This window comes from Erythrolamprus reginae, chromosome 1 (genome assembly GCF_031021105.1).
Source record: "Erythrolamprus reginae isolate rEryReg1 chromosome 1, rEryReg1.hap1, whole genome shotgun sequence".
NCBI lineage: Eukaryota > Metazoa > Chordata > Lepidosauria > Squamata > Dipsadidae > Erythrolamprus > Erythrolamprus reginae.
Window position 1 is genome coordinate 178016161 of NC_091950.1, and position 23277 is coordinate 178039437.

The 23277-nt window shown below is 38.3% G+C and overlaps 1 protein-coding gene across 4 annotated transcripts in view; it reads left to right on the forward strand.

Moving 5' to 3' along the window:
* FMNL2 (formin like 2) overlaps positions 1–23277 on the forward strand; it is a 192123-nt gene that overhangs the window by 124561 nt on the left and 44285 nt on the right. For all 4 annotated transcript variants that reach the window (XM_070731526.1, XM_070731528.1, XM_070731525.1 and 1 more), the window contains exons 3-10: positions 1805–1885; positions 4175–4251; positions 6572–6655; positions 8423–8575; positions 12761–12869; positions 14427–14503; positions 14908–15001; positions 20786–20860. In XM_070731526.1, the coding sequence (XP_070587627.1) occupies positions 1805–1885; positions 4175–4251; positions 6572–6655; positions 8423–8575; positions 12761–12869; positions 14427–14503; positions 14908–15001; positions 20786–20860 (750 nt within the window). The remainder of the gene's footprint in view (positions 1–1804; positions 1886–4174; positions 4252–6571; positions 6656–8422; positions 8576–12760; positions 12870–14426; positions 14504–14907; positions 15002–20785; positions 20861–23277) is intronic.

The following is a 23277-nucleotide window of genomic DNA, read 5'->3' on the forward strand; positions in this document are numbered from 1 at the left end:
AAGACCAAGTGCTATTGCTATTGCTATTATTAAGCCCTCTGCAGACATCGTTGTTATGCTCAAAGGTTCTCCTGAGCAGTTCTGTTTCAACAGCCTTCTAGGAGAAGTCTAGGGCAACTTGCTCCAGCCAGTTCTCCACTGGACAACTTACCGTGGCCATCTTGCCATGGGACAATTCAAGGCAGGATAACTCAAGAGAGGGACAAGTGAATTACAGTGGGCCTTGTCTTATGTTAGGTTTGAACCTTCTCAAGTTAGAAGTCCTCGTGGCTGGAGTGAGCTGTCCTTCTCTTTGAGTTATCTCACATTGAATTGTCTTGTGACAAGTTGTCATCCAGTCAGTTGGCTGTGGCGAATTGTCCCACAATGAGTTGACCTCAGTGAGTCAATCACGGTGAGTCGGCCACTGTGTGATGGCTGGGGTGAGTTGGCCAGGGTGGGAAGGAAATTTCCAATAGGAAAGTACTCCAGAGGGATGGGAGCGACAACTACAAGGTTCTCATTTTGCTCCATTTCCTGAACCTCAGAAGGAGATATCAGGAAAGGAGTAATCGACTTTCTTCTTAGTTTTCAGCACTTGTTGGGTAAATTCTCTTTGAAATTATATATATATAATTATTGCTGAATTTGAAAATTAAAGGAGACTAGGATAGATCTATTTCGGCCTTATTTTGGCCTCATCAGCTAGCCATACCCACTGGGACTTGAACCTGCAACCTTTGCCTTGTAAGGCAGAGAATTATCCCCTAGGCTACAGTATCCAATCCCTTCAGCTCTGCACCAGGAAAGGGTTACATATTTTTGTGTCAAATCACCCTGGTGTATTGAAGGAACATCACAGCTCCTTATTTGCCTCTCGGCCCAACCCAGGACCATTTCCAAGGCAGTTAATTTTATTGATATATATATTGATATATATAATTGTATAAATGTATAAATAATTAATTGTATAAATGACTGAAAAGTCAGATTTGGTAGAATGCCAACTTTGTGAACATGGTTTACTTGCAATCATGTGTTTATTGACCCATTCAATGTTACAACAGCACTGAAAAAAAATGATATAACCAGTTTCCACTGCAGCATCCCCATGGTCACATGATCAGATTTCGGGCGATTGGTAATTGACATATCTTTATGGCAGTTGCATTATCCTGGGATCATGTGATCACCGTTTGTTACACCTTCCCAGCTGGCTTCTGACAAGCAAAGTCAACGTTGGAAAGCCAGATTCACTTAATGACCACATGATCCACTTAAAAACTGCAGTATGTGCTTAACAAGTGTGGCAACAAAGTTGTAAAATGGGGCAAAACACACTTAACAACTGTCCTGTTTACAGTATGGAAATTTTGGGGCTCGATTGTGTTTGTAAGTCAAGGAATATTTCTACCCCCAAGTTCTTGGTCAGCATGTGCACAGAGGAGCCTAGTGTAAAATTGTTCCTTTACACAATAACAATGAAACTCCAAACTCTAGGACAATGAAACTCCAAACTGTAATATCATGAGCTGTGTTCATAAGTTCAATCTGATAGCTTCAATAACATCCATCATTTTTCTCGTTTAACAGAACACACAATTTATCCTATTCATTGATGAGCACAGGAGGTGTTAGTGTAGTGAATTTGTACAGCTATCCTTTTTTTAAAAAATTGTGGATGATTTCAAAGTATTTGGCCTTTGTTTCTAATTAAATGAAGAAATAACAAAAACAGTGAAGCATTTTTACATCTTTATATAGATACAGTATTAATTACTATATTTGGTAACTAATGGCTAATGATGACTTTTTTTACTTACAGGAAAGATTTCAAGTCAAGAATCCACCTCATACATATATACAGAAATTAAAAGGCTATCTTGATCCAGCTGTAACTAGGAAGGTAAGAAAGAGATGGAATTTTTTTTTTGGCCTCCTTCTCTTGCTTAGGGCAGTCATTTTTGCCACATCAAGCAGAAAAGCGTTCTCTGTTTGCCAGAAATGAGGAGGAAAAGAAAGCTCTTGCACATTTTGAAAGCTATAGTTGTTTTGCTGAGAGGGTTCCCATTCATCTTTTGAGATTAGTATGAGCACCTTCTTTTTCAAGGCTTATCAGAGATGATGCCCAGAGATGGGTTTCAGCAGGTTCTGATCAGGTCCGGAGAACTGGTAGCAGAAATTGGAGAACCAGTAAATAACACCTCTGACTGGCCCTGCCCCCATCTATTTTCTTTCTCCTGAGTCCCAGCTGATTGGGAGGAGATAATAATAATAATAATAATAATAATAATTTATTAGATTTGTATACCATCCCTCTCCGAAGACTCGGGGCGGCTGATGGGGATTGAGCAGTAACCTTCCCCTGGAGTGGGGAAGGAATGGAGATTTTAGAGTATCCTTCCCTTGCCATGCCCACAGAACTGGTGGTAAAGAAATTTGAATCCCATCCTACGGATAATAATTCTAAGATTCTTTGTCAACAAGTCCACAGCTCCAATGTAACGATGCAAACAAAAGTTATTGGGGTGACCAATAAGCCATATTCAAAAATTTTACAATGCAGAGAGTAAAGAAGTCTGCAGAGGATTTTATTTTATTTTTTCTCGAGTTTTTGTCAATCTGGATTTATACTATTTAAAAACAGCAGCAACAAGTATTTTATTTGGAAATTACATTGTATGTTTTCCATGTATTTCTTGCTTCGCAACAAGAAAGCCTGTTTTAAGAAACTGGGTCACTAAAATTCATTGGAAGCTTTGGGTGTTACAAAATAATGAAATATGAGGATCCAAATTGCCTGTCGTAGTTGAACTGAGAAGTATTATTCTAAGAGAAGAATTTTCATCCATACTGCCATTATCCTGCCCAGCTTATTATGTTGCTTGGTGGGAATCTCCTCCCCCACCAAAGATCTTGATCATTTATATCATCCTGGGAAATATTATCATACTGTATTTATACAAATCGTGGGGGGAAATGTTACCTAATGAAAGACCCTTTGTGTTATTCTCAGGGTAGAATATTGGAAGATTTGATTGGACAAAATTATTTGTGTGTGATGGTGGATGAATTTGTGCTTAAAAAACATACACTCGGAAGAGTTGTCCTTTTTACCAATTTTTTTTAAAATGTACTGTGCGTACTGTTCTTGATATCTTGAAGGGCACTTGGTTTATTTCATAATAGAAAGGAGAAAAATCTATAAGGGTTAGGCCCATGATGGCAAATCTATGGCACGCGTGCCACAGGTGGCATATGGAGTCATATTAGAGGGCATGTAGATGTTGCCCTATGTAAGCTCCAGCACACATGCACGCACTGGCCAGCTAATTTTCAGCCTTTGGAAGGTTGTTTTTGCCCTCTGGAGGCTTCAGGAAGCTTCCCTGAAACCTCTGAAGTACAAAAACCAGCATAACAGCAAACCAGAGGTCCATTTCTCCAGTTTGGCCATATTGATTGATTGATTGATTGATTGATTGGATTTATATGCTGCCCCTCTCTGAGGACTCGGGGTGGCTTACAACATATCAAAAACAATGTATAGTATAAATATCTAAAATCCAATTAATTTAACTAATTTCTCTAAAACTCTGGAATATTAAAAAACATTCATTCCCATTTGTACAACAGGCATACATCACACTCGTTGGCCGGGGGACTAGGGTCTTGTGGCCCCAAGCCTGGTGGCATAAATGAGTTTTCAGACTCTTACAGAAGGCAAGGAGGGTGGGGGCAGTATGTATCGCTGGGTGGAGCTGATTCCAGAGGGCTGGAGCCCCCACAGAGAAGGCTGTTCCCCTAGGCCCCGCCAAGTGACATTGCCTAGTTGACAGGACCTGGAGAAGGCCAACTCTGTGGGACCTGACAGTTTGCTGGGACTCATGCGGCAGGAGGCGGTCCCACAAGTAAACTCATCCGATGCCATGTAGGGTTTTCATTTTTTCACCGTACCAGGTTTCAGTGAGGCCTGTGCGCATGGGGGGGATTGTGCGCTTGCACAAGAGCAGCGTGGAGGGTACATATGTGGGAGGAGGGAAGGGGTGTGGGTATGCTCACGCATGCTAGCGCGTGCACACACCCTTTAGGCATGTGAACCAAAAAAGTTTCGCCATCACTGGGTTAGTCTATAGAATTGCCATCCTCATTAATTTAGACATCATATAAGAATTTTTTCTTTTCTTGTAAATTCTAGAAATTTAGGAGACGAGTTCAAGAATCTACACAAGTTTTACGGGAGCTTGAAATTTCTTTAAGGACTAATCACATTGGGTAAGTATTTTTTTTTAAAGCAATGGTATTTGAGGAAATGATTTGGGGCATAAACCAACACAAATTCAACACTGTTAGTATTCAGTTTTTTGAAGTCAATCATGGGATTGCATGAGAATCTCATGATTGACTTCAAAGAAGCTCTAGCGTTTCTTTGCTTGAAAAGTGACATCTGTTGAATAGAATAGTTCATCTCCAAGGTATTGTGTTTAGGGATATACCTTAGTCTTAAGTTTAACAGAAGCTTTGGGCTTCTCAGGGGAAGGAAAATTAAGGAAAAAGCAATTTCAGTAAATGCAGGATTGCTTCAAAACAAATTGTACTTTATCATCTCCTTAATATATCACAGAAACTGCTTTTGTTTAAAAGTTGTGGTTCTGTCTCATTCTTCTCCTTCCACCTTTTCAGTGAAGTTAAATTGACTATGAAATACCTATGCTAGGCCAACATTTCCAAGAGACAATTGGCAGTGAGTGAAGATTTAGGTAGTATTTTGGAGATAAGAAGCTAGAGAAATCTGTAAGCAATTGCAACAGTTTTGCCATCAATTAAATTCCAGATTTCAGCAGTATTTGCTGAGCCAAATACTTTACAGCAGTCAGTCTTTCTCCTTTCCTTTTATTTTCTTTCCCCTCCCCAAACTGCTGACTCTTTCAAAACACCAGGCATTGTGATGTGATGGCAATTATTAACTGTGACTTCTTATTAGAGATTACACCTGCCAGATTCATTAGGATTTAGACATCATATGTATCTGCTTAGGAAAAGATTTAAATGTAACTTAATTGAGCAAAGTAATGGCATGTTACTTATAGTGTTTTTGCACATAACTAACTGGAGAGTAGAAATAGTGACTTCTTACACATAGTAAACTCCCACATTTTAGGTATGTAATGAAGTTCTTCATGATTTCCTTTAAAAATAAGATAGAAGAACACTCCCGGACCCATTCCCCCTGCAAAAAATGCTCCTGGAAAAATAAATTTTTCATGTACATGAAAATTTGAAAAAAATGAAGAAACTAAAATGGACTTCAGAATTCAAACAGACAGGCACATGCCACATAATACTCAAAACTTAACAATTGTTGATAAGGGTAACGAAAAAGTCTGGCTACTGGATGTGGCGGTACCTGGAGACAGCAGAATAGAAGAGAGAGTACTATCCTCCAGGCTCAGCAATAATTATAAAAATACTTGAAAGTGCAGAAATCAGTAAATTAACTATTGAATTAAAAGATAAAGAACAAATGGAATTCTATAAGATCTGGGAAAAATAATACAATTGGTTAGACAACAAAACCAAATAAAACAATAAATGAGAAATACTTAAATGAAATACAAGAAGATAGATTTCAACAGACAAATGGGATGATGAAACCTATAAATGGAATAAAATTAAGAAAATATTTTAGGAAAGGTAAGTTAAAGAATCCATGGTACTATCAATATAATGGTATGTAGTGCTACAAAAATATTAATATTAATGGTTCTTTTTCTATGTTAGCCTATGTGTTATATGTTGATGTTATGTAGAGTTAGGTATATATAAATGTCACTGTATAAATGTATATATTTGTGTTTTTTAAAAGAATATTTAATAAAGATTATTTTAAAAAAGAAGAGAGAGAACTGGAGAAGATAATAAAATACGAAGAGTTGCAGATAGAAATAGAAAAACTGTGGCAAAAGAAAGCAAAGTAGCAATAGTTACAGGTGCCCTGTGTGCAGTCCCAAAATAACTGAAGCACCACTTGAGCATCATGGGCATTGACAAAATCACTATCAGTCAGTTACAACAGGCAGCTTTACTCAGAATATCTTAGATCCTGTGCTGGCATCTTTTAACATGTAAAACATCAACATCTGTCTATCCCAGCTACTTAGGAAGGACTTGATATGTAGATAACAATGCCAAATTCAGTCTGAACATCTGGCTGATTGTATGATGAACCATAATAATGAAGACTCTAATTTAATAAAATGCCACCTTACTTAGCGCTGCTCATATATCGTTAGGCACTACCTTAACAGTTCTTAGGTCCTTGAATTAGAATTTGGAATTATTAAATTTTCACAAATCTTAAACAATGCATCCAACTGCAGATTATCCATCATAATAATCAACCAGTTTCCTGACCTCTAATAATATTTCCAAACTCTGCATGAAATAGTCACACCGAAGGCAACCCTGAAGCTTGCTCTGAAAATTATCTTTCTCGTGTTTCTGAGTAAGAAATGAATACCTTTTTGGATCCTGGGATATTTGTTTTATGTACAGATATAAATACAGTGATCTCTTTTGATGATTGTTTTTCCAGGTGGGTCAGGGAATTTTTGAACGAAGACAACAAAGGGCTAGATGTTTTGGTGGAGTATTTGTCTTTTGCACAGTATGCAGTCACGTAAGTATAATATGATCCACACATTCACAATCTGGGCAGAAGGAGAAATATATTATTAGTGCATCCTGTTTCAGTGAATGGTGAACACAGTTGGTATAAAACCCTGTTATTCAAATAATTACATGTCTGTCTTCCTAAGATGGCTGTCATAAAGTTTGTGTTCTCTGTTATGCCAATTGTGCTGCTCACTTCAGGGACAATAAATGGTAGTGTCAGTTCTAGAAACATTGGGAAGTATGGTAAATGGTTATTATGTGCTGAGATCTACTGCGCCCATAGCCAAGTTTTCAGATGTGCATTGAAAGTCAACTCCAATGCACATGCAGCAAAAGAAAAAAACAAAAGCATAGGGCAGTGATGGCGAATCTATGGTATGGATGCCACAGGTGGCACGCAGAGCCATATCTGCTGGCATGCCAGCCTTTGCCCTAGTTGGGCTCCAACGTGCATGTGTGTGTCAGCCAGCTGATTTTTGGCTCGCACAGGGGCTCAGGGGGGCTCCTTTCAACCAGCAGTACATTAGACAAGGTTTGAGAAATAAACCCAAACAAAGGAAGATTATAGTCATGATTACAGTCATGAATTACATATGTTTGGAATTTTGCCTTGGCCAACATATTGGAAGAAACATTTCCAATGCATTTTGACAGTTGAAAGTAATTAGAATAAATGATTTATTTAACTTTAAAACAAAATGCATTCTTGACATTTCATCTATGCTATAGTATGGAAAGGTTGTTTTGTCTTCCAAGAATTTAAGCAAAATTGAAATTAGGTTGAGCCTCTGTAAAGTTGTGTGACTTATTCCTTCTTTCCTTCTGGCAGCCTTTTATTCCCTGCATTTCAAGATCCAATTTTATTGTGAAACCAGCTTTGAGTTTCAGCCCAAAGGAAACATGTATTTTTCGGAGTATAAGATGCTCTAGACTATAAGACACACCTACCTTTTGGGGGGAGGAAAAAACAAGAAGAAAACCCCTGTCTCTGCCTTTGCCTCTCAGCAATTTGCCTCCTTGCAGCAAATAGCAAACAGCCTGTTTCAGCTTCAGCACAGCCTGATTAGCACAAGAAAAAAAAATCTGCCTCTGCCTCCCAGCAGTTTGCTTTCTTACAGCACACTGCAAACAGCCTGTTTCAGTTTCAGCTTCAGCAGAGCCTGATTAACACAAGCAGCTGATTGTCGATTGAATTGGCCTCCCAACGATAAGCTGTTTCAGGCTGCAGGGATTGTCATAGCCTATTGCCACCCCCACATGCCCCATTTTCGGCCTCTGCATCCCTTTTTCAGCCTCCACACACCGATTTTTGCCTCTGCAGACCGAATTTTCTGCCCATTGTGGGCAGTGAGGATTGGGGTGGGCGGAAAATGGGGTGTGCAGCATTGGCAGTAGGCAATGACAATCCTGGCAGCCTGAAACAGCTTATCGTCGGAAGGCCGATCCAATCGATAATCAGCTGCTTGTGTTAATCAGGCTGAAATTGAAAGAGGCTGTTTGCTACAAGAAGGCAAATTGCTGGGAGGCAGAGGCCAAAGGGTGGGGGCCGACAAGCAGGCAGGGCTACATTCGGAGTATAAGACACACCCAAAATTTCAGCCTCTTTTAGGGGGGGAAAAGTGTGTATTATAGTCTGAAAAATAGGGTATTTACATGTTTCTCTACTACTTTATTGTTGTAATCTATTGGGACTTTTCTGAGTTCTGTAGCAGGAGGGAAAAAAGCAGTCTCCTCCTTCTCATTGGCATATTAAATGTCTATTTCTTTTCAGATTTGACTTTGAAAGCTTGGAAAATAATATGGAAAATTCACTGGACAAATCTAAACCATGGAGTCGATCCATTGAAGATCTCCATCGAGGAAGTAACTTACCTTCCCCAATTGGCAATAGTATTTCCTGTTCCAGCAGGCATTCTACTCTAAGGTAAGATGAAGAAATAAAATTGATTTTGGTTCTTGTAGTTTGTGGAACTTAAAAGGCAAAATACGTTTTCAAGCTTTTAGATTTCTTCCCTTAATTGGCCAACTTTAGCGCTTTCCATTTTGATAATGTCTTGATATCACTGGTCAGTACAAAATGCTGCCCACCTGCAAGGGCTAGAAAAAAATATCTGGAGCAAGTAAATGAAAAAACCCCCTACAAAGACAGGTTTTGGAATACATTCTTGTCAGAGATTAACAATGAAGGAGCTTGCAAGTGGTAAGAGCTTGGAACATCGTTAGCACCTGGTTAGGGCTGGAAAGAAACTTACTCAGAGTAAGTTAGAGTAATGAAACAAACCTTGCAAAGACTTAGGGCTTGGAAAACATTATTCACAGAGAGAAACAATGAAAGAGACTGCAAGGTAAGAACTGGGAAGATCGTTAGCAGCTAGTTAGGGCTGGGGAAAAAAAGCTACATTCAATGTATAAGACGCACCCTAATTATCAGCCTATTTGGAGGAGGAAAAGGGTGGTCTAATACACTGAAAAATACGGTAATTTTTAGGAAATATACTTGAACAGTACTCACGGTTTTGGAATGCTGCATTTTTACAAAATATTTTTTAAAAAACAATAAATTAGTTGTTGTAAGGCCAACACATGTTTTCAATATTTGTGAATCTGCATTTGTTGCTGAAAAGCAGAATTCAGATGCAGACTAATTCACTCTTTCTGGTTTTGGTTTTATTGTATCTTCTTTCTGAAAACATTGTTTATCTTCAGTATTACTTTCAGTTTCTATCACTTTCTCATTCTTTCTCAGGTTCATTGTTTTTTTCTCTTTTTTCTCATGTCATATTTATTTATCTCTTTATTTAAGCTGGGCCACTTCATTGGGATTCCTTTCTCTATCACACTTAGCCATACCAAATATCATCCAAATGATTCATTGTGCTGTACAACTTCAGTTGCCTCCAGAGTTACTCTTCACCTAGCTGCCTCTGGCATTGCTTCAGCTTATAGTCTAGCAAAGTTCTAATTTTTGTTTTTACACTCAAATTCCATTTGTCTGTCGGTCTTTCCACTCCATTCATCCAGCCATCTATCCATCCATCTACCCACCCATTTATTTATTAGATTTGTATGCTGCCCCTCTCCGTAGACTCGGGGCGGCATACAAATCCACCTGCCTGTCCATCTATCTACTTTATTTGTCTGTCCATCCACCCACCTACCCAGCTATCTACGGTATCTATTTATCTACTTTTATCCAGCCTTTTTTCCTTTAGAATAATTCAAGAAACCGAACATACATCATTGCTCCTATTTTCATCAATTGCCCTATCTACATGCTGGTTCCATTTAAAGCAGCACGTAGATAGGGCAATTGATGGAAATTCTTGAGTGTTTCAAATACATGTAGGCACGTTTTCGCAAAATTAAATGTAACCTGATCCAAATGGTTAACATTAGAATTGGAAATGGTTTATTTTTGCCACAGTGCTGGGTTGTATTGTTCTAAGATGCACAGCCTATTTGTGTACCTCAAGTGTAAGATTCTCCAGGACGTGTTTTTCTCACTTTAATGGATGTTCAATGAAGAGAATACAGTCTCATTTATTTTAGGCCAAAAAGAGCTCCCAATTGCTTGCAGTGTCTGTTTCCTGCAATTTTAAGTCTCAGCTAACATACAGTGTTCTGATTTTTTTTTTAATATATTAGCTTTGCAGGCAGCAATGTCATTTGAGGGAAACAGTGACTCTTACTGTAAAACTGCAGGGGTAATTCCAATGCCCGTGTCAATTGCAGTTCTCCAAACAGTTCTGGAAGTGAGCTTTGAAATTAGTTTTGCTGCATTTTTTTTATTCGGTGTTCAACCAAGTGTAAAGGACATGAACTGCCTTGTCATCTGCTGGATTATGGCAACCGCTGAGTTGGAAAGGCTAGAATATAAAGTGCTTACACTTTTGAGATTGCATGATGCTGGCTGCCAATGGAAATTTGTAGGATTGGGATCATTCTGTATATTCATTAATATTCTCCTTATTCTAAAGATTTCAGATTCTAGATGTTGAGACATTGGTCATTCTAACCCATTTCAATACGTCTTGGCTTTGTAATCTTTCATAAGACTTGCTCCCTGGTCATCTGAACTTCATTACAGAATGAGTTAGTATAATGGCTAATATTTATCTTCATTGTGAAATATGAAAGCTTAAACCCATTTTAGAATAATTAGGTTTTGTTTGGCAAGGTTGAATAGTACCTCTTTGTTTTTGACACTGAAGATAAACGTGCTAATAGAAGTATTATTTTTTCTAATGGCTTTGGATGTAATGAACTCCATTGTGCTGGAATTAGGTCAGAGATTGGTTTGGAAAAGCTCTTGCCAGTGCTCTTTCTCACACAAAGTGTGTTTTCCATGAATGGGAAATCAATTAGCAGATGGAACCCCTTGGAGAGTTAGGCATAGACCCAAAGGGCTGCCTGAAGGAGAGGTTAATGCAGCCCGTGGATGCAGTTAAGCTTCTAACCCAGTGTTTTTCAGATTTGGCCACTTCAAAATGTGTGGACTTCAACTCCCAGAATTCCCCAGCCCATACTACTTTGGAATCTCTGGGAATGAATTCTGCCTCAAGAAACTGCATTTAGAAGAGAACAAAATAAGTGCTTTGAAACATTTTCTGAAACTTGCATTTAAAATATAACTTTTAAGAGACTGAAATATCTGCTTTAATAGTCTCATCATGAGGGAAATGCTCCCAATTCACTTGTGCTAGTTGGTCATCATAGAGCTGGTTACAAAGGCAGAGCGGGGCACCGATACCCTCACGGATGCCGCCATTTGGGTTCTTTTACTCTTTGCGCATGCGAATAGGGTAAAAGAAACCAAATGGTGGCATCCAGGCGGGTGGGCGGAGCCTCACACTGCCTTTTTGACTGGCTCTCTGATGACTGACAGGCAGGAGTGAACTGGAAACATTTTACCCCTGGACATGGCTTTATGTCTATTATTATGGGAATATGGATTATGTTAAGAAGATTTAAAAAAATCAAGTCGTCAATCTTGGCAACTTTAAGACTTGTGGACTTCAACTCCCAGAATTCTTAAAGTTGCCAAGTTTGGGGATCCCTGATATAAACAGTAAGCAGCAAATTAGATCAGTAGGTATAGCTATAGTAATTCTGTAGATAAGAAACTCAACGTTTTGTTTGAGGCATAACATTAGGACCTAAGAATGGTTTCCAGTTAGTGTTCAATTCTGAATCAGATTTATTTTTTATGTAGAAAGTTATTTTTGTCATTTCAACTCTTAACATCTTAGTGGAGAACACAAATGTGGATACTTTTTCCAGAAAGTTTTTTTTCCAACTTTCTTGATCTCTCTGACCTAACTAATCTTTTATGAGACCAGATAGGGTAATTGTATTATGGAATAGATTGGTAAAATATTCTCAATAAGGAAGTGTTTTATTAGCTTATTTATTTTGATTTATGTGCCTACCCATGTGGCTCAAGAAGGCTAAATAACCACTTAAAAACATCAAGTAATAATAAAACAATTCTGACTTGTTCAGTTGTATATAATTGAAGGATGAGTGATTCTTAGAGACTGACATATAAAGGTACTCTGAATAAACGTGTGGTTTTGATGGATATTAAGCAGCACAATAGTGATTAATTATGTAGATAGTACACATTGACAGAATGCCAAGATCTGACAGACCCCTTGTTAAAAGTAAAGTAAAAGGCAAATGAGTTCATGCCTTTCTGAACTCAATTTCCTTTTGCAAAGAAATCTCTTTCCTTAATCTCAAAACGGTAGTGGAGGGCAAGACTTCCACGGAAATGGAAAACCGGGAATCATTATATTCTAGCACCTCAGTGCTGATCTCAAAGCCCTTAGAATTCTTCATCTATAATAAAATAATATATTGCAGTTATGATTATTGCAAAAGATCTTTCACTGCAGTGTCGTCTCAGAGAAAATTTACTTTGCTGTGGAATGCATTTTTTTCAGCAATTGAAAGTCGATGGAAGAAAAATGTAATTAACACTATTGGTTATTACGAAGATTGATTATCAGCATTGTCTGGATGATTATAGAGCTTTAAAAAAAAATCTGGTGGTTTTTAAAAAATTGATTAATACCTAGTAGCTGACTTAATTATTTTTTGTTGATAGGTATAACACCTTGCCCAGCAGAAGGACTCTTAAAAATTCAAGATTAGTGAGTAAAAAGGACGATGTTCATGTCTGCATCATGTGTTTGCGTGCCATCATGAATTACCAGGTAGCTGAATTTTAGAAATTCTTTGGTGGGTGAAGATTTTGAAACATGGCCATAATGAGGTTTCTTAGTCAAAGGGGGAGGGGGGAAACCCCCACTCTTCAAGATTTTTTTTTTAATAAAAAATTAGAACTTCTATGACATGTGAAAATATATATATACAGGTAGTCCTTGACAACCACAATTGAGCCCAAATTTTCTGTTGCTACAGGAGATACTTTGGAAGTGGGTTTTCCCCATTTTACGACCTATCTTGTCATAGTTCTTAAGTGAATCACTGCAGTGATTAAGTGAGTAACCCAGCTGTTAAGAGAATCTGGATTCCCCAATGATTTTGCTTGTCAGAAGGTCGCAAAAGGGGATCATGTGACTGAAGACACTGCAACCTTCATAAATATGAGCCAGTTGCCAAGTGTCTGAATTTTGATCTCATAACCATGGGGGAATGCTGCAGTGTGAAACACCGTCACGTGTCACTTACGGTTGTAGGTCGAGGACTATCTGTATACAAGTACAGTAGTACCTCTAGATACGAGCTGCTCCACATGCGAGTATTCCAAGTTACGAGCCACGATGCGAGCGAAATTTCTGTTCGACACCCGAGCTCAAATTCGGGATACGAGCCGAGCTTCCACTAGGTGGCGCAAGAATCTCCTTCCTTCCAGTTATCTCGGCGCGAAAAATAAAGTCTAAAGGCATTCGTTCGAGATGTGAGTTGATCGACTTACGAGCTCGGGTCTGGAACGAATTAAACTCGTATGTCGAGGTACCACTGTAATTCTCAGTTAATGATGGTAATTTGGACTGGAATTTCCACATCTATGCAACGTGGCCCCGAAGGGCAATTTTACTTGATTGGTTTGCTTACTGCTGAAAACTCTGGCACATCTAGTTGTGGTTGTTAAGTGAATCCTGTGATGTAAACACAACGTTAATTTAACACGGTCACCATTTGTGATCGTCTGCTAGCTTCCTGCTTGACTTTGCTTGTGGAAAGCCAGCAAAGATGGCTGCAAATGATAATCAAATGACTGTGGGACACGGCAGTGTCATAAGTTCAAACAGTTGCTGGAGAAGCTTTGTTAAGCGACGACCACCTGTATGCATCATTTCAGGCCTCAGAGCAGAAATGGTGTGTGTGTGTGTGTGTGTGGGAACTCCCCACTTCTATTGCCGTTGAAGCAGAGTAGATGTGCTCAATCAGAGTGCTATTTTTGGTGTTAGGAAGGAAGCAACTGTCCATCTCTATCACAATCAGGAGGGCAATAGCCGGGAAAGCTGCTTGTTTTTTGAGGAAAGGAAGGGACATGTGATAGCTACTACTGTGTCTATGCATTACAGTGTTTTAAAAATAAGTCATTTAATGTATGCCAATTGGCCATAGCAATAAGTAATTTTGCTTGCTAAAGATGGTAATAGATTGGGTACATACCTTTCACACAAGCCAGTCTTTATGGATGCAAAGGTACCGCTATAAATGTATGAGAGTCGCTTTCTATTTTATTTTTTTTTTACCTTAAAACAAAACATTGCAGCAGCTGAAATTTGTTTTTATTTTAGTATGGCTTCAACATGGTCATGTCGCACCCCCATGCCGTTAATGAAATTGCACTAAGTCTGAACAACAAGAATCCCAGGTAAACCTCTCTTTTGTGCTTAATTTTTTGTGTGATGGCTATTGTTGTTTGTTTTTGTTTTTTTTAAATTAAAAATCATTCTGCAAGAACTGTATTTATATGCCGTTCTGCCTCTGAAAGCCATACTTTCTAAACTTTGTATTTTCTAGACATTAATAGGCCTAGGAATGATTTTGTAAATTCTATTTGCATTCATGTAAAAATTTCAGGAGATTTTAATGCAAGGCTTAAGAAAGTATTGAATAATTTGTATGTCTCTTTTTTTTTAAAAAAAAGGTGTTGGCAGAAATAGGCCTTTGAAAGAGCAAAATTCAGAATATTATTTTCAGATGTCACTGTGTCTCTCTTTCAAAAGCTGAGTCATCACATGGTTCTAATGGGTTTTCTCTCCCTTCTCTGCACAGAACAAAGGCGTTGGTCTTAGAACTGCTGGCAGCTGTTTGTCTCGTAAGAGGAGGACACGAAATCATTTTGTCTGCCTTTGACAATTTTAAAGAGGTAAATTATTCAGTTGTGACAGAGGGAGCTGCCTGCTTAGCACAAGTTCTCTGGATAAAGTTGGTGGCAGATTGGTGGTTGACCTCTGCCTCTGAAACAACTGGTTGTTCATGTTGTGGACATATGGATGTCTTACTCCTCTTTGCAACACCCAGTTTAAACACAATTCAAAACAAAGGCATCCTGATTAAAGTGAAGCTACTATGCTTTGTAATGCATATTTGTTATAGAAACATTCACCACATGAATCAAAGCTTAAATCATATCAATTGATCTTTCCTTCATATGCCAGCTCTTTTTTTTGCAAAAAGTTTTTTATTTTTTCTCCATCAAAATTTTTTAGTTTAGTTTTTTAGTTTAAGTGCTGGAAAATTATAAGATTGATGAAACAGAAGAGAAAGGAGTTTCTTGAGAGAAAATATGTGGTTGTCCTACAAATGTTTAGGAGGAACTTTACCTTTATTGCAGGAATAAAGCTGGCCCAGAAAAGCATCTAAATATATTGTCACTGAAAAAAAGTTAGCTATTTTGTGTCTATTAATATATGTCCCCCCCATCATAGATTTAATACATTGCATTTGTCACACACCAGGGGTGGGTTGTAACTTACTTCACTGCCCGTTTGCTTCCTCCCATGCCTTGTGGCTGCTCCTCATGGTAGCACATGCACTTTGCAGGCACATACATGCACAGTGGCAAAAATAAAATAAAATATTTTAAAGAAACCCCAACCTGTAAACAAGATGGTGACCACATGCACAGTGCCAGAAACTCTGCTTCTGCACATGTGCAGAAGAAAAAGTATTTTTTTTTAATCATCAACCATGTTAGCCTTCTGCGCTGGCTGGAGGGGTTAGGGGCCCCTCCTACCTCTCTGGCTGGTCACAGTCATGTTGGCAGGTGGCCAGAGGTCAACTTCTAGGTTCCTTCCTTGTGGGGTTCCTCAGGGGTCGGTCCTCTCACCCCTGCTGTTTAATATCTACATGAAACCGCTGGGTGAGATCATCTGATGACACTGGGTGAGTTACCATCAGTATGCTGATGATACTCAACTATACATTTCCAACCCATGTCAACTCAGTGAACCAGTGGAGGTAATGTGCCAGTGTCTAGAGACTGTCAAGGTCTGGATGGACTCAACCCTGACAAGATGGAGTGGCTGTGAGTTTTGCCTCCCAGGGACAATCCCATCTGTCTGTCCATCACCCAGGGGGGGAGTCTTTACTCCCCTCAGAGAGGGTCTGCAACTTGGTTGTCCTCCTCAATCCACAGACCATCTCTCAGCTGTGGCAAGGAGGGTGTTCACATGGGTATACCTTGTGCACCAGTTGCTGCCCTATTTGGACAAGGAGTCACTTCTTACAGTCTGTCACGCCCTTATCACCTCGAGGTTCGATTACTGCAATGCTCTCTACATGGGGCTGCCTTTGAAGAGTGTTTGGAGACTGCAAATTGTGCAAAATGCAGCCGCATGGGCTACTGTGGGGCTCCCAAGATCTGCTCACATTTCAACATCACTCCGTGAGCTGCATTGGTCTTCGGGCACAATTCAAAGTGCTGGTTATGACCTACAAAACCCTATATGGCTTAGGACCAGACTACCTACGGGACCCCTCCTGCCTCATATATCCCAGTGGCCAGTTAGGTCCCACAGTGTTGGCCTTCTCCAGGTCCCGCCGGCCAGACAATGTCATCTGGCGGAGCCTAGGGGAAGAGCCTTTTCTGTGGCGGCCCCAGCCGTACCGCCTCCTCCCTCCTGGTCTTTCGTAAAGCTCTGAAGACCTAACTCTATGGCAGGCATTGGGGTTGTGAGTGATGAGATTGTCTCCAGCCGATGTTGTGAATGATTGAATTGGATGAATGTGGATGACTGTATATGGGTTTTTAAATTTTTTAATGAATTTTGTATAATTTTATATATATATATATATATATATATATATATATATATATATATATAAAGAATTATACAAAATTTATATATATATATATATATATATATATGTCACATGTTTAAGCTGAATTTGAAAATTAAGGGAGACTAGGATAGATCTATTTCGGCCTTATTTTGGCCTCATCAGCTAGCCATACCCACTGGGACTTGAACCTGCAACCTTTGCCTTGTAAGGCAGAGAATTATCCTCTAGGCTACAGTATCCAATCCCTTCAGCTCTGTACCAGGGAAGGGTTACATTTTGTGTCGAATCACCCTGGTATATTGAAGGAACATCACAGCTCCTTTTTTGCCTCTCGGCCCAACCCAGGGCCATTTCCAAGGCAGTTAATTTTATTGATAGCCGACAATTCTATCTGTATGTGTCACATGTTTAAGCTGAATTTGAAAATTAAGGGAGACTAGGATAGATCTATTTCGGCCTTATTTTGGCCTCATCAACTAGCCATACCCACTGGGACTTGAACCTGCAACCTTTGTCTTGTAAGGCAGAGAATTATCCTTTAGGCTACAGTATCCAATCCCTTCAGCTCTGTACCAGGGAAGGGTTATATATATATATATTCACATACATTGCCTGCATTTACGATGTGGTATGTTGTTCTTATTAGAAGTCTAATAACAAACAAACAAGCAAATAAATAAGAAATAAAATTTCCAAAAAATTAGAAAGAAAAATGGCCACCATGGACTGGCACTGGCCAAATCATTTCCATGGTGCCATTGTGATTTCACCAGTGGGTCACTACCAGTTTGGGGAAACCAGTCCAAACCAATCCGAACCAACCTCTGTACACATCAATATTTTTATCCCTAGAGCGTCAAAAGAAGAGGGAAGGTCTTTAGTTTATTAGAATGATAAATGAAGACCCATTAACTTTTATTTATGAACAGCTGAATAGGCAGGAAGTCAAGCAGACATTTGGAACTGGTTCCAGTAGTTTAATCTAATTTAATCCTCCCTTTAAAACATCCTGGGATAAATAAATTACAAAAATATTGCAGTATCTTAAATATTGTGACATGAGTTCACTTTTGTTTTATTTCATTATAATCAACCCTGCTGAAGCTTCACAATACATTATATTCTTTTTTTCTTTTCTGAAGGTCTGCTCTAGGCTTATATGAGTTCAATTTTGATTTTCTTAAATTATAAAAATACTCTTCTTCCAGTGGTAAAACTCTTTACCAGTAGTGAATACCATATAATATTGCTAATCACAATATTATTATACATTATTTAATTCAGAAATCTAAATTTGGATTATTTTTAAATAAAATTTCATTAATAAAATAATTTATCCCTGATGAAAACTCCCCCCCCCCAATAAAACCCCTATGACTTCTACGACCCGCCCCTATGACCTGCCCCGAATCTGCGGAGAGGGGCGGCATACAAATCTAATAAATAAATAAATAAATACTTGAAGGTGCTATAATATGTTGGGTACAATTCTGCCATTACTGGTTAGCACAAATACACCTGCATGTAGCCAATGCTTCCCTTTTTTTCAAATTAAGAGTATGCCGGGGTAGTTTTATAAATAATAAGTATATTTTAAATTTTTTAATTAAAAAATTCAAAATAAAAGACAAAAGTATATTTAAGCTAACTAGAAAGGTAGAGAGTTATAAAAAGGTTGACAACGGATTCAAACTGCCTGTCCTTCAAAAAAACAGGCAATGGTCGATCATTGTGACATTATCATACTGAAAAGCAAATAAAGAAAAAGAGAGAGAGAAAGGAAGGAAGGAAGGAAGGAAGGAAGGAAGGGAATAAATAAATAATTAAATATTTAGGAAAATGCTATGTTAATGTTTAAATAAGCAATTTAACAATGGATCATTTTCACACTTTCATATGTTGATTTTTCTCAGGTTTTCTCCCCCATCAGGTATTGTTAGTAATAGCTAGGGAAAAGGATTGGAGCATGGCTGCCTCTTTAGTCTCCTATTTCTTTATGACACACACATGTTCCAAGTATTTCAAATTGCAGGATCAGATTGCCCCATTCACACAAAATCTCATTCCATATCATTCAGCACACTTAACAATCACAACAGTTGTTTTTCGCAAGTATAAAAGCAAGTCATATCAGGTATTATTACTCCTTTTGTAATTCTTTTGGCAGCTGCATGTTGGCCTATCTATAGCTCTTGTGAAAAAGAACGTATTGAAAATATTATCTGCCATATTTAAATAGGCAATTGTAATTCTGTTTTCATGAACATTCCTATTCCAAACACATTTACTAAAAAGGAACTTGTACTGAAATTTTGTACTCTCAATTTACTGTGCTTAAAATCATGTCAACAATATTTACAACCGCATAAACAAACAAACAAACAGAAGGAAGGAAAATGTGTTTCAGGTTACAGGTCAATCTGATAATTAATTATGCATATAATAATTTCTAGAAACTGTATTACACATGATCATCAAATTATTTTGGGACAAATTATTAATTCTGAAGTCTAATAAGAACAGCAGGTAACTTATGCCTGGAACCTTGGTTTTATTGGGGAAAAATGGTCAATTTTCTTCTTTTTCCTATTTCATTCAGCAATTGATGAAATGATACATTTGTTAAAGCCAGGGTTAAGAATAATTTCCTAAGTACCAACAGTTAAAATTAACTATAAATAAAAAAATCTATAATCTCTAAATCTCATTTTAAAAATCCTCTAAAAAAATAATCAGGGGTAGTCAACAACATCGGAACAGAAAGTCCAACTAGGCCATAAAAAAAACACCACAGGGGCATTGGATGAGATTTATAAGAGACATAAAATGGGTGGTTTATTTTTCTGGTCACACGCACCATTTCGCTGCAACTGCCCCCCCCCCCCCCCAATGCTCTTTATTATAAGTAGTTGAAGATAGACACCAAAGTTTTTCATGTCTTCCATATGACAAGGCAGTATGAGTGAATACAGTATATTAGTCTGGAAACTTATTTTGGGATGCGTATGTATATATGTGAACAGCTGCTTTCTGTCTACGCATGTGAATGTACCATGTAAAGAGATGCTTGCTTCTCTGCTTTTTGTTTCTTAAAAACATACAGAGGTGCACAAAAGTGGCCCATTAGATTGAGAGGCACCATTGTTATTGGATTGTTTCCCTGTTTTGTTTTGTTTTTTGTCTTGTATATGGGTTATCAGAGTCAGTATGATTGGAACAGTGTCTAAATTAGATTAAGTAAATAAATAGATACCGGTTTCTCAAAGCGTTATGCACCATACACTTGAGAATGTTTTGACAAAATGTCCCATTTGGGATATTTAAAACCATTGGTATGAAATAGCATTTTAAGATGATAACTCTTTATGTTCTCTTGTAATACGGTCAACAGTTTTAAATGATATTTTGTTTCTCCCTTTGACTTGAAGTTAATCCAAATAAGTGTGGGTGTAAGTAAAAAATATTGCTAATTTTGAAGGGGGAATATGTGAATTGAAGGCTTTTCCTTTCGGTACTGGACTGTAGTTTGATGATGATGATGATATTATCCATTCAGTCATGTCCGCTCTTGGAGATTCTGTGGTCTAGGTCTGTCCACATCTTCCGATCTTGCACTACTTCACTGAGTTTTTCCGCTCTGGCTGCTGTCAGCTTTGATTGTGTCCAGCCACTGTGTTCTTTGGCGGCCTGGTTTCCTTTTATCGCTAACTCTTCCTTGCCTTAATGGATGAACCAGTTGTCAATATCTATTTGTCATGAGCAACATTCCTTCTGATTCTGTATATTTTAATGTTAAAATGGTTTGATGATGTTATAGCATGTTAAACTGATACAGTAATAGAGCCACTCTGAAATTTCTTTCCAGGTTTGTGGGGAAAAACAGCGATTTGAGAAGTTGATGGAGCATTTTCGAAATGAAGATAATAATATAGATTTCATGGTAGGTGTGTACATATATTTCACTTACAAATGTGTGACTTCTCCCTCAGCTTTCATATTCCCATCCCATCCCCAGAATATCAGGTTCTTTTTTGGAGTGAGAGGAACAGAATTCTAAGGCACAATTGGATTTTAATAGAATTTATGAACTCTGTTAACAATGGAGTTGTGACTAAATAGACCAAAAGAACAGGAGAAGGGGACAAAATGCATTTGGAGTAGAAGAATGAAAATGAATGTTCTTCTGTCACACTTCAAGAAGTATTAAGCATGTGAATATTTGTCGTTCTTCAGCCAAGCATCCAGTCAACCTTTTCTGAACAAAGAAGCTAAGCACTATCATGGTGTTAACACTTGGAGGGGAGGCCTCAAGTGAATAGCAGGATTGTAAACTAGATTGGAAAGACAAAAAACACCCCAGAAGAATATTGCTGCTAAGAAAATTACATAGATAAGTCCATGAAGTCACCAGGAGTAAAAAATCAACTTGAAGGAAACTTGACACTATCTTAGCATTGTATAAAACTTCAGAACTTATTCAGTAGTCTGCCTGGGATATTCCTTTGCCTTCCTTTGTAATATTTGGTAGAAAAATGGGAGCAAAGAAATCTGAGTAATTACACTTCTCCCAGCAGTATTGTGCCTAAAACAGGACAAGGAGAAAAATCCCTGGCATTCTTTAGAGCAGTGTTTTTCAACCAGTGTGCCGTGAGACATGGTCAGGTGTGCCGTGAAGCTCAGAGAGAGAAAGAAAGCAAGAGAGAGAGAAAGAGAACCAGAGAAAAAAGCAAGAGAGAGAGAGAGAGAGAGAGAAAGCAAGCAAGAGAGAGAGAGAAAGAGAGGGAGGGAAGGAGAGAGAGAGAGAAAGACATAGGGAGGTAGGGAGGGAGAGAGAAAGAGCAAAAAAGAGAGGAAGGAAGGAAGAGAAAGAAAGAGGGATGGAGAGAGAGAAAGAGGAAGGAAGGGAGAGAAAGAGAGAGAGAGAAATAGAGCGAAAGGGAGGAAGAGAGAGAATTTTTTTGTCCAAACTTTTTTTAGCTCCCCCCCCTGCCATCCCACTCAATGTGCCCCAGGGTTTCGTAAATGTAAAAAATGTGCCGCGGCTCAAAAAAGGTTGAAAATAACTGCTTTAGAGCACCAATTTGAAAGATCTGTTATTTGTATCAAGTCAGGTTTCAGATTTGCAGCCAGAGCTTGCAAAGTGAAATGCGAGCTTCTTCGATGATAGGAATTTGAAAGATCTGTTATTTGCAGAATAAAGAGATGCTTTAAACTACCATTCAGATATATATGTACCACATAAGGATAAGGAAGAATAAGTAAACTTTAAGTTAGCATTTGCATCTTTTGATTGATTTATCAATTTCATTTCCCTTCCTTGCTATGATTAAATGCAAAGGTTTTGTGGGAGGTGTAGATGAGAATCAATGGAACATGCTTGGATATTAAATTCATGTATGAAGCAAACATGCTGCTTGTCAGAAGAATCGGGAACTTTGTTTGATGATCCCCTGAGTCCATTTTGGTTTCTAATTTTTGCTTGGTCTTCCTTCATATTGCAGAAACCTGAGCAATTAGGGCAATATGTCAATGAAATGATCTCTTTAAACTGTTTTTAGCGAGACATGAATCGTGGGCAGCTCCTTTTCTGATACAAAGAACAGTAGCAGGTTTTGAAGAGACCCAGCTGTTCTTGTCAAGCCAGTGAGCTAGGAGTGCTTTTAAAACACTCCAGGCACTTTGCTTTAATAGGTAACAGCTCCATATTCCTTACTGAGGTGTATGATTAGTGTAGAAATCTGGATTTGTCCCCCAACCCCCTCAGAGTAGCTACTGATTTAATCAAGATCATTATTTTTTTTGCTGTAGTGGTTTGTATCAAGTCAGGTTTCAGATTTGCAGCCAGAGCTTGCAAAGTGAAATGCGAGCTTCTTCGATGATAGGAATTTGAAAGATCTGTCATTGCCTACTTCATCAGGAAAAGCAACATCCTGACTTACAGAAACTTTTGAATTATTCTGCCATATCTCATTTCCATTCTTTTCTGCAGCTAGTCTATAGTAAACGAAGAAATAACTTTCTTCAGTGATTTTTACCTCAGGGCCATGTATCCTGATTGTGTTTTGGACACTGCTGCTTTGCTTAACTGAATATATTTAGGTCTAAGCTCCTGAGGTTTAGAACTTTGAATTATTTCTGTGATTATTGTAGTTATCATTTGTTCAGTGCTGCCGCAGAATTGTAAAATACACACTTGTACTTGGTAAAATGTAACTATTAATGGTTATTGCATTTATGTAGTCAGTTAGCAATAGCAATAGCATTTAGATTTATATACCACTTCACAGTGCTTTACAGCCCTCTCTAAGTGGTTTACAGAGAGTAAGCATATTGCCCCCAACAATCTGGGTCCTCATT